Consider the following 15446-nt stretch of genomic DNA (forward strand, 5'->3'; position numbering starts at 1 on the left):
TGTATCGGCCTGATATTGTTGAGTTCTTATAATAGGTACACCTTGCGGACATGTTTGAGCATTTTTCAGGATAAAATCTAGAGGCTCCTCATTGTCTTTCCTAGTATTGATAATAGAACTTTTTCTTTCTTCAAGCCCCTTTTTCAGCTATTGAGACAACTGGTTCAACATATTCCTTTGAGACTCTAGCACCAGATCTCTCATATCCTGCCTAATCTTCGCTAGTTGCTCTTGCATCTGTATTTGTAACTGGTCTTGCATCTCTCTTTGAAGTTGTTCAAGTTTTTCCAATCTTTGGTCTATATCCTTTGTCTTAGCACGGGTACCGTAACAACGCTTGGTTGGTAAGTTTTTATCGGTTTCCAGACTAACTGAAATAATTTCAACTAATTAGGGACCCTTTTATGAAAATCTAATGCAAATGATGCAATGATGCAATGCAATACAAATGCATGGAATGAATGCAAAAGAAAGAGAAGTGTTGATTTTGAATTTAATTCCATTAGAACAACTTTTCTAGAAAAAAAATTCCTTTACATAAAATGGAATACATATACGGCCTTACGTTCATATTCCAAGCGAAGACACCAATCCCTTTTCTTCGTGAAATCCAAATCTCGCAAGCCTCCAATAAATGCCTCCACTAGCTCTTCTTTGCTTGATCCAGGCCATGACTCATTATCCTCATGATGTTGATTAGCTCCATTAAGAAAATCGAGATGCGACGGCTTTCAAACAATCTTTATCGACTTGAATCTTCAGGAAAAGACTTGTTTTTTCTCCACGAACTGTCAGCCTTCTTCCGTCAATTCAGAGAACCGTATTATAATCCACTTTATCAGAAAATTCATTTTTTTTATGACAAACTGTTCTATTTAGCAATCAAATATGAATCAACACCTCTTTTCTATGATGATGTAATGCAATGCAATTATAAACAAAAAAAAAAACAAAACACATTAGTATAAGTGAAATAAATATCAAATAAAGTACCTATTCAGGTGACCACTAAATTTGGGCAAGGTTCTACTTAAGATGGATTCTCAAGGTTCACTATATGTAGCTCAGTTCTAGAGAAAGGGTACCTGAACCAGCAAATTCCTCAATTCTCACCCATTATAGGCTCATATGAATCGAGTTCAGTTCAGGGGAATACATTTCACTATGACCATGCGGAGATGAAAATCTCACGAAATCATAGGTACGGATGTATTCCGGAAGCAATCCACTAGCCCATACGGAGGTGAAAACCTCACGAAAGCATAGCTTCTTACTCCCACTTAACAGGTATAACCACAGCGGTCATGCAATGTAATGCCATATTATTCTACAAGAATCAAACTAAAAAAATCATGCAAACAAATGCAATTAAAAGAATCATGGTTTTCAAAACAAATTTTCAATTCTTTGACAAAAGGACAGCAAATAATCAATGTTTTGGCCTGACTCTCTTTGTTCAGTCCCTAGTGGAGTCGCCAAGCTGTCGAAACCCTTTTTATTTTGAAAATAATGGGGATCGACTTTTGAAAACAAAAATATCGAGTCGCCACCAATCTTTTGTTTAGGTGTGATTGGATCACCTAATAAAACATTTTAAAACAATTTCGATCCACAAAAATTTAAAAATGGGTTCGGGAGCCGGTTACGTATGAGGAAGGGGGAGCACCCTCATTACGCCCAAAAATTGGTACCAAATTGATCCGATGCTATCCTTATATCAAAGATTGTAAGAAAAAAGATCCTTCAAAGCATGATTCTTTAAAATGTGTGAATAGTTCAAGTTAGCTGTCAAAATTCTCTCGTTTCAAAGATATGCAGCATCATACCCAGCACGATCAGATACAATCATTTATACCTTCAAGAATACGATCGATTTTTTGAATTTCAAAAAACTCGTACACTAACATTATAAAAGGTTATCCCAAATATTTAGTTCACCGAAAAAATCATACCCAGCACGATTGAGCATTATTTCTTGAATTCCCAAATATTGGATGTTGCCTTATTTCAGAATTTTTGTATAATAAGGAAAATTGAGAATTTGCTCAAAACACCTTTATTTTTCTTGAAATAACAACAAAACAACTAATATCAACCAGAATATTGAAATTCGAATCACGATGCAATAATATTGAAAAGCAAAAAAAATCAAAGTTACAAACATGGATTACTATACGAAATATTATACAAGTAAACAAAAGAACAAATTAACATAATTTAAATAATAGTGCAAAAGGCTAATAATCAATATAAAACAATAATACATGAAATAACATGAAAACTAAAGCGACACATGGTACACAAAACAATTTGGAAATAATTTGAAAACTATTAAATATATGAAAACTTACAAAATGAATCAACAAATGATTGGGTTTGAAAGGATGCACATGTATAAAATAAAACTAAGAATATGTAAATGAATATGAAAATAAATATTGTGAAAGAAGACATTTGGAGCTAATAACATGCAAGAATATTTTAAAAACAAAACCTATATATTTAAAGGTGTTAATGTGCATACAATAATAATAAAAATCAATAAAACAATATATAATGAAAATATAATATAATAACAGAGAATAAACAATATACATGAAAGAAGAACACACCAATATACAATGAAACTACATATACATGAAAGAATCTTAAATAATAAAGAAATAATAATATATGTATTTTAAAGAATAAATTATGTACATAATAAATTTGAAAGGAAATACAAATAGAAATTATATAAAATATCATGGAATTAAAATATAAATTATAAGATTAAATTAATTTTATCATAAGCTAAATACGTAATATATTTTAATAACATAATTATATAGACAAATAGATTTCTTTTTTTAAAAAAATATATATATATATATATATTTAAAATAACATGATCAAATATATGCACCAAGTATATGAATAATAATTGTTTAAATGATACATAAAATATAAGGATGGGTTTAAAAGAAATCACATGTATAAAATAATATAAAATTAATAATATATAGGAATTCTATCATGAATCATATATATAATAATATACAAAAACATTAAGAAAAATATTATACAAAATGTTAAAGTGACATGATATAAAAACTTTACAATAATGATTTTAAAAATAAAATAAATTTATTAAAGTAATTTAAAATGCATAAAAAAATAAAAGATGAATGCCAAATGAATTTTAAAAATGAATTATACAAATTAAAATGAGAAAAAGATCTTAATTGAAACAAAATCAAACTAAAAGGGTTAATTAATAAATAAAATAAGCTTTTGAAACCGAAATAGGGACTAAAATGGAGTGCGCGCAAATGTGAGAGGATTGAAAAAGGTAAATGCTCAAATATCAATATGCCACGTAAATTCTAAGAAAAAAATTTGAAACAAATAAAATGTGAATAAGGACCAATTAAAAATTTAGCGCGAAGGCAAGGGACCATCCGCAAAATTGACCATTTGAAGTGCCAAAGCATGGATCCAGCCTATGGATCAGGCTTGCCCATGTGGATCTCCCCCACTTACACTACACCGTTGAATTCATCACTTAAATCAAAACCATTTTTGTTTTAAAAAACATTTTTAACCTTCGTTAAAAAAACCAAAAAAAACTCTAAGACATTCTCTCATTTTCCCCTGTTCAACAGCATCACAGAGCACGCCGAAGGGAGAATAGAGGTGATTCCTTTGGGCCTGATCTTGACGAAGGAGGAATCTCCAGCGTCTTCGCGACCGCCAGGAATCAGGTGAACCTCCTCTCCCTCCTCTTTAGTTTCTTATGTCAAAAGAAAATAAGAAAAATAAAAGAACTTGAAGAAAGTTTAGCAAAGAAAAATGGAAATCACCTTTTGATAATTTTTTATTGTTTTCTCTGATATTCAATATGTGTAAATGTGGAAAAAAGGAAAAAAAAAAAAAAAGAAGATCCCCCCTAGATTACAATCGATTCTCTTTTATAACCGAATCAGGAAAAATAAAAAAATAAAAAAAAGAAAATAAAAGGAAAAACCCCTAGATCCTTCTGCTATTCTCCTTTTGCTGTCCATGAGTTGTGATTGTTAGTGTTGTTATTCTGTTTTTGCAGGTAAGGAGGCCGTGGTGCTGCAGACGTGGCGAGGCCGTTCGTGGGGTGTGATACGAAGGCTTTCCAGAAGCTTCACTGTTTGGGCTCTATCTGCCTTGAAATCGGACAGTTGGAGGGCGTTGTGAAGGTCACTGGTGGCTACTTGCGGTGCGAGGAGAGTTGGCTAGGGTTCCAATTTCTGGCACAGAAAATCTGGGCCATTTGGGCTAATTTTGGGATTGGCCTATTGGGGAATTAATTTTTTGGGTATTGGGTTAGATTTAATTTAGGTTTGGCCCTTATTGTAAAATGAGTTTAAAATTTGAGCTTCAATTGTATGTGGGTTAAATGTAAATTTGGACTATGGACATTTATTGGATTTTTATTATGTTTTTATTATTATTTTTTTATTTTGGTTTTGGTATAGGCCCGGGCGAAATGGGCCTATTACAATGTGTACTTGAATTCATTTAAGTATGGCTTAAAATATGAACTAGTGTTTAATAACGATGCTGCAACATGAACTTATAATGAACGAATAAAGTATAAAAACTAACGATGATAAAAAATATACGTATTAATACAATACTAAAAGATAATTGTCATAGTAATAATAATGATAATAAAGCAGTAATAATAATGGAAGCATAAATAAAATAAATAAAGGAAAAAATAAAAAGTTAAAAGAAAGAAAAAGAACATAATAAATATATACGAGGATTTAAAGAATATATATATATATATAAATAAATGAACAAAACACAATAAATAAGTAAAAGAACAACTAAACAAACAAAATAAAAGGAATAAATAAATAAACAAGTAAATAAATAAAGATAATAAAATAATTAAAATGAAAAGGGCTTAATTATAACTTAAATAGAATTTAAAGAAAAAAAAGGAATGAAATGAAACAAGGGGGACCATATTGCGATGCGCAAATGGAATGAGGGACCAAAAAGGGAAATATTTCCGTCCTCCAAAATGTTGCGCTTTACACGGAACTCAAATGAAATAAAAGCAAAAACCACCGGGTAAGATTAGAAATAATAAAAATAAAATAGGTCCACATTAAAACAGCTTCAAAAGCAGAAGGACTAAAGGCGAAAATAGACCATTCGGTCTTAAAATACGTGGACCTTGGCTGGACCAGGCCGGGTCAGCCTGTTTCTCTCCAAAACAACGCCGTTTTGTGTTAATAGGCACCAAGTCAAAATGGCACCGTTTTGTACCGCTATACAAGTCAAGAAATTTCCTAAAAAAACATTTTAGCCTCTCCTTTAAAAAAAAAACTGAAAACCCTTCCTATTTTCTCTGAATCAGCCTTCTTCCCAGGCTCGATCTCCGGTCTAGGTCTGGGCATCCCTCTGCCACCGTCCATGATGGTCGGAGTTCCAAAAGGATCCCTTTCTTTTGTTTTTTATTCTTGATTTCGAGTCTAGAGGCGATAATATAAAAAGAAAAGAAAATTTTAGCCATCGTCCCCCCTTTTCGCCTCGTGACCCCTCATATACCTCTCGAGCGAAGCTCGAACAGAAACCCGAAAGGGGTCACACAACTTTCGCGACGAGGAAGAGCCCTGATGGTGGTGAGGCACTATAGGAAAATAGACTTTTAGCGGCGCTTTCTAAAAAGCCGCAAAAAAGGCCGCTATAGGTAACGCCACAAAAAATTGTAGCGTTTATTGAAAAAAAACGCCGCTAAAAGTCAAGGCTTTTAGCGGCATTTGTGGGAAAAGCGCCGCTAAAAGTCATGGCTTTTAGCGGCGTTAGGGGTAAAAGTGCCGCTAAAAGCCGTGACTTTTAGTTGCGTTCGTGTGAAAACCACCGCTAAAAGTCACTGCTTTTAGCGGCGTTTGTGGGAAAAGCGCCGCTAAAAGTCATGGCTTTTAGCGGCGTTTGTATGAAAAGCGCCGCTAAAAGTCACGGCTTTTAGCGGCGCTTTTTCTGCAAACGCCGCTAATTTTGGCAGATTTGCAATTTTTTTTTCACCAATATCTAGCCCTTCCTGCATTAAATTTCAACCAAATACAACAAATATAGTATAAAATGCACCAAAAAGCAATAAATTTAGCATAAAAATACAACCAAAAATTAATTCTAAATGATACTTTAAATTTAACTAAAGATATATGATATAATTAATAAATAAAGTATAATTTAAAATATTTTTACAATCTTGTTAAAAGTGACAAAACTTAAAAACATTCTTACAATAAGAAAACTAATGTCTAAGATGGCTTTGCGATTCTTTGAAACATATGCATCATCTCTTTGAAGTCAGAATGGAGGTCGTCGTACTTTTTTGCTTTGCTCTGCTACCATCGCTCGTGCCTCGCCTCTCTTGCTCTACCATTGCCTCCCTCTCTCGCCGCCCGCTCTAAGTTGTTCTTGGAGTTCTTCATATTTTCGTTAAACCTCGGCAATTTGCTCAACCGTGTTCGCTTGCATCTAAGCTATCTGGTCTCTTAACCTCTGAACTTCAGCTTGAGCTTGACTTCCGGAAGGCATGTATTGCTGGGAGTCGGATCCAAAATATTGGGTCGGGGTAACACCAGATCCTTGAAATCGAACCCGACCGTACCTTTCAGGACCCAAAACTTTAGTGATAATTCTATTATCAATGTTCTCAAGATTAACAAAACTATCACTCGAAGCAATCGCTTCATATTCCGCCTTCTTCTCCTTTAGTTTCTCCTAAAAAATCAATTAAAGAGTTAGAAACGAAATATATAATAAAAAGGAATGCAACATAACTTAACATTATTTAAAACTACTAATGATGAATTGAATTAAACAATTATAATTAAAGATTATAAATATTTAGAATAAATCAAATTAAACAATTATCATTAAAGATTATAAATATTTAGAATAAATCAAATATTATTAAGTAAATATACCATAATTTCTCCAGCTTCGGATGTCATAGGAGATCCATCTTTCTTCCTATGCGTAATCTCAAAAAGCTGAAGGCGTCCAACTTTTTGTCCGGATTTAACTTCCTACAATATAGTAGTAAGAATATTATTTAATAATAGAAAGTTATTAATATTTGAAAGAATTAATAAATTCATAATACATCGGCCTCAGCTACAGAAGCAAAACTTATGATTTTTTGGGGGTTTAAGATTTTAAGAGTTATATGACTTTTAGCGGCGTTTTACCAAAACTGCCGCTAATACTCTATCTTTTAGCGATGTTTTACCAAGCGCCGCTAATACTCTGTCTTTTAGCGGCGTTTTACCAAAAGCGCCGCTAGTGCTCTGTCTTTTAGCGGCGTTTTACCAAAAGCACCGCTAAAGCTCTGTCTTTTAGCGGCGTTTTACCAAAAACGCCGCTATTGCTCTGTGTTTTACAATTTTTGCGGCGTTTTTTGATAAAACGCCGCTAAAACCCTATTTTCCTGTAGTGGGTGCGAAAAAAAAGAGGTAAAAATCAAACCCTTTTTTTGTTTTATGATATTTTTTTTAAGAAAACCAAAATACAGAATAGAAAAACAAATCACCTTTTCTTTTTTACTTTGAATTCTTTTTTTGATTAGTATTCTGTAAAAATATTACATTGATGTGTTTGGCTTTTATAGCCATTTTCAACACTGTGTTTCATTTTGCTATTATTTCTATTATTTCTGCCTTCGTCTCTGCTTTTCTGCTCTGTTTCTTTCTTCATTCTCTTTGCAGGTCTAGGCGAGGTCAACGAAGGCGGGCTTTTGCCATGTTGGTGTAAAACAACTAAAGGTGCTAGGCCTCGGGACGAGGCGTAGGCGGGGCGACCGATGGTGGCTACAGATGGGCGCGGCGCATTAGGGTTTAGGGTTAGGTTTTGTTTCTGAATTGACTTTAGATTTTGGACTATTTTTTGGGGTCTGTATTTTATTTAGAGCTTGTAAAATAATGGACTGTTAGTTGGACCTATTATTTTGGCTTATTCTTTATGGGCCCGGGTAAATTTGGGCATTTACAATTATATTTAATATATATATATATAAAGGAAATAATTGATTATTTTTTCATTGTGTTTGTAAATTATAACTCTGCAATCTTAATAAAATACCCTTTTGATAATAATTGTCATTTTATTGAATTTAGTGTTGATTTTAATTCAATAAAAATTATATAAAAATAATAAATATTATTATAATAATATTTTTACCTTTTATCATTTTATATGAATTGTTTAAATAAAATCATTAAAAGGCAACTTAAGAAAACCAAATGTCTATATATTAAACCCAAAGTTGATAAAGATTTATTTATATGATTTGATTTTTGAATAAATTTTTTATAAATATATTTTCACCCACAATCTGAGTATAATTTACTCTAGTCATCTTAATTCAAAATATCAATTTTGTTTATATTTTAAAAAAATAAAATCTATCTAATCAAACTCTTTTCTTGGTATGAAGATACCATAGCTTAAAATATAATAAATTGCAAATATTTTATACGAATATCAAATTTATTAGATTTTATCTTTAAAGTTAATTCCGTATGAATAAATATTTTATACATTTCAAGGTCTATCTTTCACTTCCAACTTTAATTAAAAGTATTTTTTTTCCAATTCGTTTTTTTTTGTTTTGTTTTGTTTTGCTCAGCAGGAGCAGCAGTATTAATCTCTAAATTTGTTATCGCCTTTTTCTCTATCCCATTAATCCTCTCGTTCCTTTTTTCTCTTTATTCACTGTATGTGTCTTATCTCTTTTTTAGTTTACAGATCTATTTTGTAGATATTTTTGTTATCTTCATAAGTTGTGATGAATAGAAGACTGTACCTATTGTTGTTGAAACTCCAGCAGCCACCATTAGTTTCTCTTGGAAAGTGAGTGACTCTTTGTCAGCTTCTTAATCTATTTTCATTTTGAGAGTATTTCTAAATAATTAATTATTTCAAGCGTCAGTTTGGACCCATGTTGTCTTAAGTTTTGCATTTTTTCCCATTGTTTAATAAACCTTCACTTTTAAAAGTTTTTGTTTGCTCTTGTAGCACATTTTTTAGTCTTGCTTTTGCAAGTGATTTTAGGGATGGTTTTGTCATTGTCCTCTCCAGTTTGGTGGATACTCGGTTCTTTTGTCAATTTTTGCCTACTGCTTTAGACTATCCGGGGCAAATTTCCTTATCGTAATAAATACTTGCAATCATTACAAATATATCGTGCATAAGTTGTGACAACCAATTGTCGACGTGCTATAATGTTTATTTGATGCTAAGGCTAAAATCTTTGTTGTGTTGATGGAACTTGCCCCTCACCACCTACAATGGGTGTTTGTTTATTTTTCTCGAAAAGTATAATCCATTCATGGAATGAATAAATGAATTTTCCTTTAAAAAGAATTTTTCATTAAACTTGAAGTTTCTAAAAACCTAGTCATAAGCTTAGGGTTTACGGTTTTAGAGCTTAGAATTGGGTAAATATTTATTTTGGTACCCGAGTTTGGCCTCAAGGTTCAATTTGGTACTTAAACCATTTTTTAGTCTAATTAGCTACTTGAACTTGACTTTTTTGTTCAAATTGGCATCTGAACTTATCTTCATAGTTCAAATAACCATGTGTTAATTTGGACCAAAAAGCCAACTTCAGATACTAGATTAAACCAAAAAAACTAAGCTTAAGTACCCATTTAGATCAAAATTAAATAAATTTCAAAGTGAACCTTAAAACCTAATTCAAGTATTTAATTGGACCAGAAAAACTTTTAATATTAATTTAAACTATAAAACTAAGTTAAGATATCAAAATATATATTTACCCATTAAAATTTAAGTGGCAGCATCAAAACCAACATAAGGAAACCAAAACCCGATGTAACACAAATGGTTGAAAGATAAATAAGGAGCGCCCCCCCCGGAATCAAGCAAAGCCAATCATGGTGAATCATCAATTTCTGTTTGCATATATGTGTGTATATATCTATAAATTAATTATCTACTTAGAGACAAAAACATTGATGCATAGACAAGAGTGATTCACAACACTCTACGTAGCATATCTTTCCATCATTAAAAACTTAATACTTAGCCTCACTCATCTCCATCCAAAATCATTCGCTTTTTGTCTTCACACTCAAAACATCATTATAAAACGATTCACTTGTTTATCAAAGGTATCTTCAACTTGAAAACAATATAACCCTCTTGTCTTTTTTGGATGTGGTGTTTTATTTTCCCATAATTTTTGATATGATATATGCATAAGAGTTAATTTTAGGATCTCTTTTTGGCTGGTTTGATGTTTTCATTTTGTGTCTCTTGATTTTTTTTTTCTTTTTGTGATTTGAGAAAAAATAACATACTACAAGATATTTTTGAGTTATGATTTAAATTTTAAAATGTTGTAATTAAAATTTCAAAGTATTAATATTATAGTAATAAAGTCTTTCTATTAACTTCATTGATTTTGGATGTCAAATTCTATTTTGATTATGATGTGAAGCTTATTTAAAACACATATATCAAATTTTAAACCTGTAAATTGTTTATCCATGAACAAATGGTAACTAACTTGTTAAAAAAGAAAAGAAAAGAAAAAGGCTTCCTAATTTCAATAATAGTATATGTTGTTTTTTATAAATATCATATCCAAATTCATCATAGGTATAAATATATATAAAATTTGATAATATAATGTGTAAATTAATATTTAATACTTAAACTGATTACTATACAAATACAAAAGATTTAATAAAACAATAGTAATATTTTGAAAACTTAATTTTGAAATTTCATTTTCTTTTTCATTCGCAAGCGTTGCTATCCTTGATGATCACTTGTTTGTCGAAGGTATCTTCAAGTTGGAAACAATATAATCTTTCTGTCTTTTCTTTCTAATTTATTTGTCCAATTTTAGATGTTACTCTCTCGCTAAATATTTGAAAGAGATTACAAGTATAATTATAGGTATGAATACAAGTATTGTATAAATTACAAATTATACAAATTTGATCGATTAGAATAAAAGTCAACTTAATATAAAGCATAATAAACTGAAAATATGAATACATACTAACTTAGACTAGAATAAATCTAGACAGAGCTCATACATAGTGGGATTTAAACTTGTTAATTTAGTTGTTTCTCAATTATATTGTAAGTTGCAACTAAAGAAACAAGTGAAAAAGGAAAATAACAACAATACATACAAGAGTCTGTTACGCAATTTAGAACTTATTCCTACGTCTGTAGGGGCTTTACTAAGACAGTAATCTATTATAATCAATACTACAAAATTTAATTTAAATTTAACTCGCTCATTAAATTACACCCTCGCTCTTATAAATTTAACCAATTTTACTTTTCGATTTCACTCTTTCCCTTAAAGCTTACTTACACATTATTCTTTACAAACAAATTGCATCTAATGCAAGTTCATCTAATCAACAAATTACAAGTGCTCTCTTCACTTGTACATTAATTATATAGGCTTTATTAGACTTGCATATTTCCAACTAGTGTGATGGAACACTGCTCCTTAAATATCTCCCAACTAAGTACATTTATAAGTTATGAAATGAACTTTGAGGAGAAAGTAAGTATGAAATAAAGAGACAACTTATTTAATCATCATTCTCTCTTCAAATATGGTAAGTATATTTCTCCAAATGAAGAGAGATTTCTTAACCGAATAACGTCACCAATATTAATCTCAAACATTGTAGCTAAAAATTTATTTTTTATTTTTTATTTATAAAATTAAGATAAATTAATTTATGTACGTTAAATGAATGAGTAAAATGATTTTTCCACTAAAATTTCAATCCAATTTTTTATGTTAAGTGTTGATGTGATATTTTATTTTTCAAGTAATTAAGTGGAAAGGATAATAAATTTATATTATATATTTTTATTTAACGCATTACTCATTTACCTAATTTATCTTCAGACTAGTTATTCATTATTTTTGAGAAGTGTTTTGAAAATTTTGGTTTAAAAATTGTTTGTATTGCTATCAAAAAGTGTTTTTAGAAATAAAATATTAATTTTAGATATAATGTTGTAAAGTAAAAAAAGGTTTTAAATTATGTTAAAGTTCATTAGGATATTCCGATAAAAATAGAAGAAGATAATATTATTAATATTTTGATATATAAAATCTAAATTTTAAATATTTTTAAGCTATCAATACAAATTATTTGTAAAATTTTATTTGAATATGTAAACTCTATTTTAAATATTAAAGAATAATTATTACAAATTCAAATATAAAGTGTTATATATTTGAAATAAATTTCAATAGAAAAATAGTTATATACCTAATATTACAAATATTACTTAAGATACATTTCAATTATCAATGAGAGTTAAAAATGTTATTTGACTCCGAATACAAAAGCTAAAATTTTAAAAGTACTTTCAACTTCAAAAGCATCTTGTTCTTTATTGCTAATGTTGCCAAACGTGCTATGGGCTCCAAAAGCACTTTTTGAATATAATGAAGAACGAAGCCTTCATCAACATCAAAACTTCGTAAGAACACCGATTTCTTTGTTTGTCTTTTTTAAAAATGGAACCCCATTGGTTATCCATTTAACTTGATCTTCAATATTGTTATACTCATTCCCTAATAAGGACACATGAAAAAACAATGAGTGGCCTGGTAAGAGCTCAAACAAATGCTCGTGGATGGGCCCCCATCAAATACTCCTCATGGTGACCCTCCGATTGGTCTTGGAAATTGTTATACCCCTTCCCTAATAAAGACATGTGGCAAAACATAGAGTGGCCTAGTGAGAGCCCAAACAAGTGCCCGTGGATGACCTTTGTTGTATACCCTTCATTTTGACCTTAACCAGCCATCCGTAAACCTCACACAGTTTAACTAAAGGGTCACCTACTACATGGCCACTTGTTTTTAGTTACTCACTTTTTGTCCTCCAAAAGGGACCACTAAAAGGCCACCAAGGTGTAACAACCTCGTACTATCTTAACAAGGAGAACGTCAGAGTAGGACCACATAGTATTATGCATGACGATAATTGATATGTAGCAAGCCTGCCACCTAAGCAACAACACGAGCAACCTACCATTGGTATTATGGGAGACATAACACTATACGAAAATGGGATGTCCGTTTACCCTAACACATAAAGAACCAGGGATCCTCTCTCCTTCTCCTTGAAGCATTCTTGCAATATCTTCTTTCTCCAAGAGATTCTAAGTCCTTAGCCTCATTCATTATGTTACTCATGTTTCCCTTCCATAACTCGTACTTTTAGCTCTCTACATGTCACAGGTGAACCGAACGCCTAAGCTCCACCACCTTCTCTTCCTTATCTTTTCCTTATTATTTCCCTCATCAACAATTGATGCAGTGAGTGTAGACTAAAACCATTACTCCTTTTTCCATTGATAATCCTGAAAACCCTACAAACCCAAATACAGAGCAATCATCAACCCAAACACCTATACAATAGCCTCCACAAGTCACTCAACAACCACCATCTCTCAAACCTGACCAGAATACCAAACAAGAATCTCAACTTCCATTAGGTATCACCTCTACTCTCCCTTGAGACACCCATACTTATCCCTCATATTATCAGTTTCCACCTCTACCTTGGTGGTATGCTTAGTCTATTTAAGGAAATACCATCATTCATTCTATAGACCAAACTTCCCAACATCCCAATTCAAGTTTTCAATAATAGTTTACTAAGATGAAAGAAAGGATAAGATGTCTTGAAGTTCATCTCTCGAAACAACAACACATATATCAAAAGTAACAAGAGAGGTAACGATTGTTAAACCGACAAAATGTCAAGAATGAGTAGATTATTGAAAAGCTTAAAGCTGACAGAGAGCTTGACAAGGCTAACCCACTAGGCCAACAAGAGGAAACAACCCAATCTTTCTTACAAAGGCAACAAAATTGATGGCAGCCAAATGATCCTAACCACCATTCTCAAGACAACCTTCAACCGGCTAGTTCCAAAGAAAGAGACCCTTGTAACCAAGATGTTTCATTAAAGGATCAAATGCAAGCATTAAAGAGTGATTTGTTGTAAGAATTCTGAGGGATTAAACTTGACCAAGTATCATGGAATTATTCTAATAAGCCACTGGACACAAAACTTTTAACCTACAACCTCCCGTCCTTTTTCAAATTTCCTAAGGTCTCTTATGGTTTAGGTGACCAAAGGGTCATCTAGTTGAAACCATATGAATATTTTTAGGTACAGGGTAGTCCACACGGTCTTAGAGAGTTACACGGCCTGGCAACACGACTGTATGACCCAACACATGGTTTAGCACATGGTCTGTAATATGACCATGTGACATTACTTCGAATACCCACATGGGCAAAAACACAGGTTGGGACATGGTCGTGTGTCTCATACTTTGAATTGTACATGGTTGGTCACACGGTCATGATTCTAAGCCACACGGTATGGGCTATGTCACACGGCCTTGTGACCCATGTTTTCAAAATTTTGTAATTTTTTCAAAAATTTTTGTTTTGTTTCAGAATGGTTTCAAAATATTCTTAAATTATTTTTAGGGCCTCGCAGGCTCGGTTTAAGGGCCCATAAGTGTATTTATTCTATAAATGTAATGTGTGTTTAAATGTTAGTGTTTAATCTAAATAATAGTTTCTATTTGAAGTTAAATGTTTTGAATTGTACTGTAATACTCTGTAACCCTAATTTGGCAACGGAGACGAGTTAACGGTGTTTCAACCTTGGTACTAGTATCAATCTTATGCCCTTATCCATCTACCATAGGTTGGGTTTAGGAGACCTTCGAGAAACTTCGATCATTTTACAATTAGTCGATCACTCGTTAACCCATCCCAATGGAGTCCTTGAGGATGTCCTAGTTAGAGCTAGGAAATTTTTTCTCCCAGTACATAGTGTTGGATTTCAAAAAAGACTTAAGAGATTCTGATTCTATTAAGGTGACCATTTTTAGCTACCTCTCAAGCCACAATTGACATAGGTAAAGAGAAACTAATAATGAAAATTGATGAGGAAATAGAGGTCTTCAAATGTGTTGATAACTACCCTAACCTTAAGAATGTGCCACCGTCTCTGGTGTATGATTGTCTTGTCGTTATCTTATTATCTTGTCATACTGCTAAATTGTGAATTGTTTGAAATGGTGTAAAGTTGCAGTTTGAGTTCGACACCAAGGAGGATCCCAATTCCAAGGAAGGTAACGATCTATAACCAATCCTCAAGTAGACTAAATTGGTTAAAGAATAAGAGGCGCATTCTAGTGTTGATGATACCATGCAAACACCATTTTGAGGGTAACAGATTGCCCGAAATACCATTTTTAAATTTTCCATTGGCAATTGAACTCGTTTGTAAATAATTGAATCATTTGAGCTAAGACTTTGGATACTTTTGTTTAGCTTAGGTTTTGAATTCATTGCATGTTTAAAT

At 31.8% G+C, this 15446-nt stretch overlaps 1 protein-coding gene and 1 long non-coding RNA gene across 2 annotated transcripts; one reads left to right on the forward strand and one right to left on the reverse strand.

The window, feature by feature from the left end:
* Nucleotides 1–3503: 3503 nt before the first annotated feature.
* Nucleotides 3504–4459, forward strand: LOC108485626 (uncharacterized). Its single transcript, XR_001871337.2, has 2 exons — nt 3504–3743; nt 4082–4459. It is a non-coding gene; the product is annotated as an uncharacterized LOC108485626 (long non-coding RNA).
* A 2049-nt stretch (nt 4460–6508) lies between these two features.
* LOC128293816 (uncharacterized) lies at nt 6509–13548 on the reverse strand. Its single transcript, XM_053029359.1, has 3 exons — nt 13513–13548; nt 6963–7064; nt 6509–6756 (listed from the first exon to the last, which is right to left on the reverse strand). The coding sequence occupies exons 1-3, from the start codon at nt 13546–13548 to the stop codon at nt 6511–6513; spliced, it is 384 nt and encodes a 127-aa protein (XP_052885319.1). The 3' UTR covers nt 6509–6510.
* Between the last annotated feature and the right edge of the window lie 1898 nt (nt 13549–15446).

Source organism: Gossypium arboreum, chromosome 6, assembly GCF_025698485.1.
Source record: "Gossypium arboreum isolate Shixiya-1 chromosome 6, ASM2569848v2, whole genome shotgun sequence".
Classification (NCBI taxonomy): Eukaryota; Viridiplantae; Streptophyta; class Magnoliopsida; order Malvales; family Malvaceae; genus Gossypium; species Gossypium arboreum.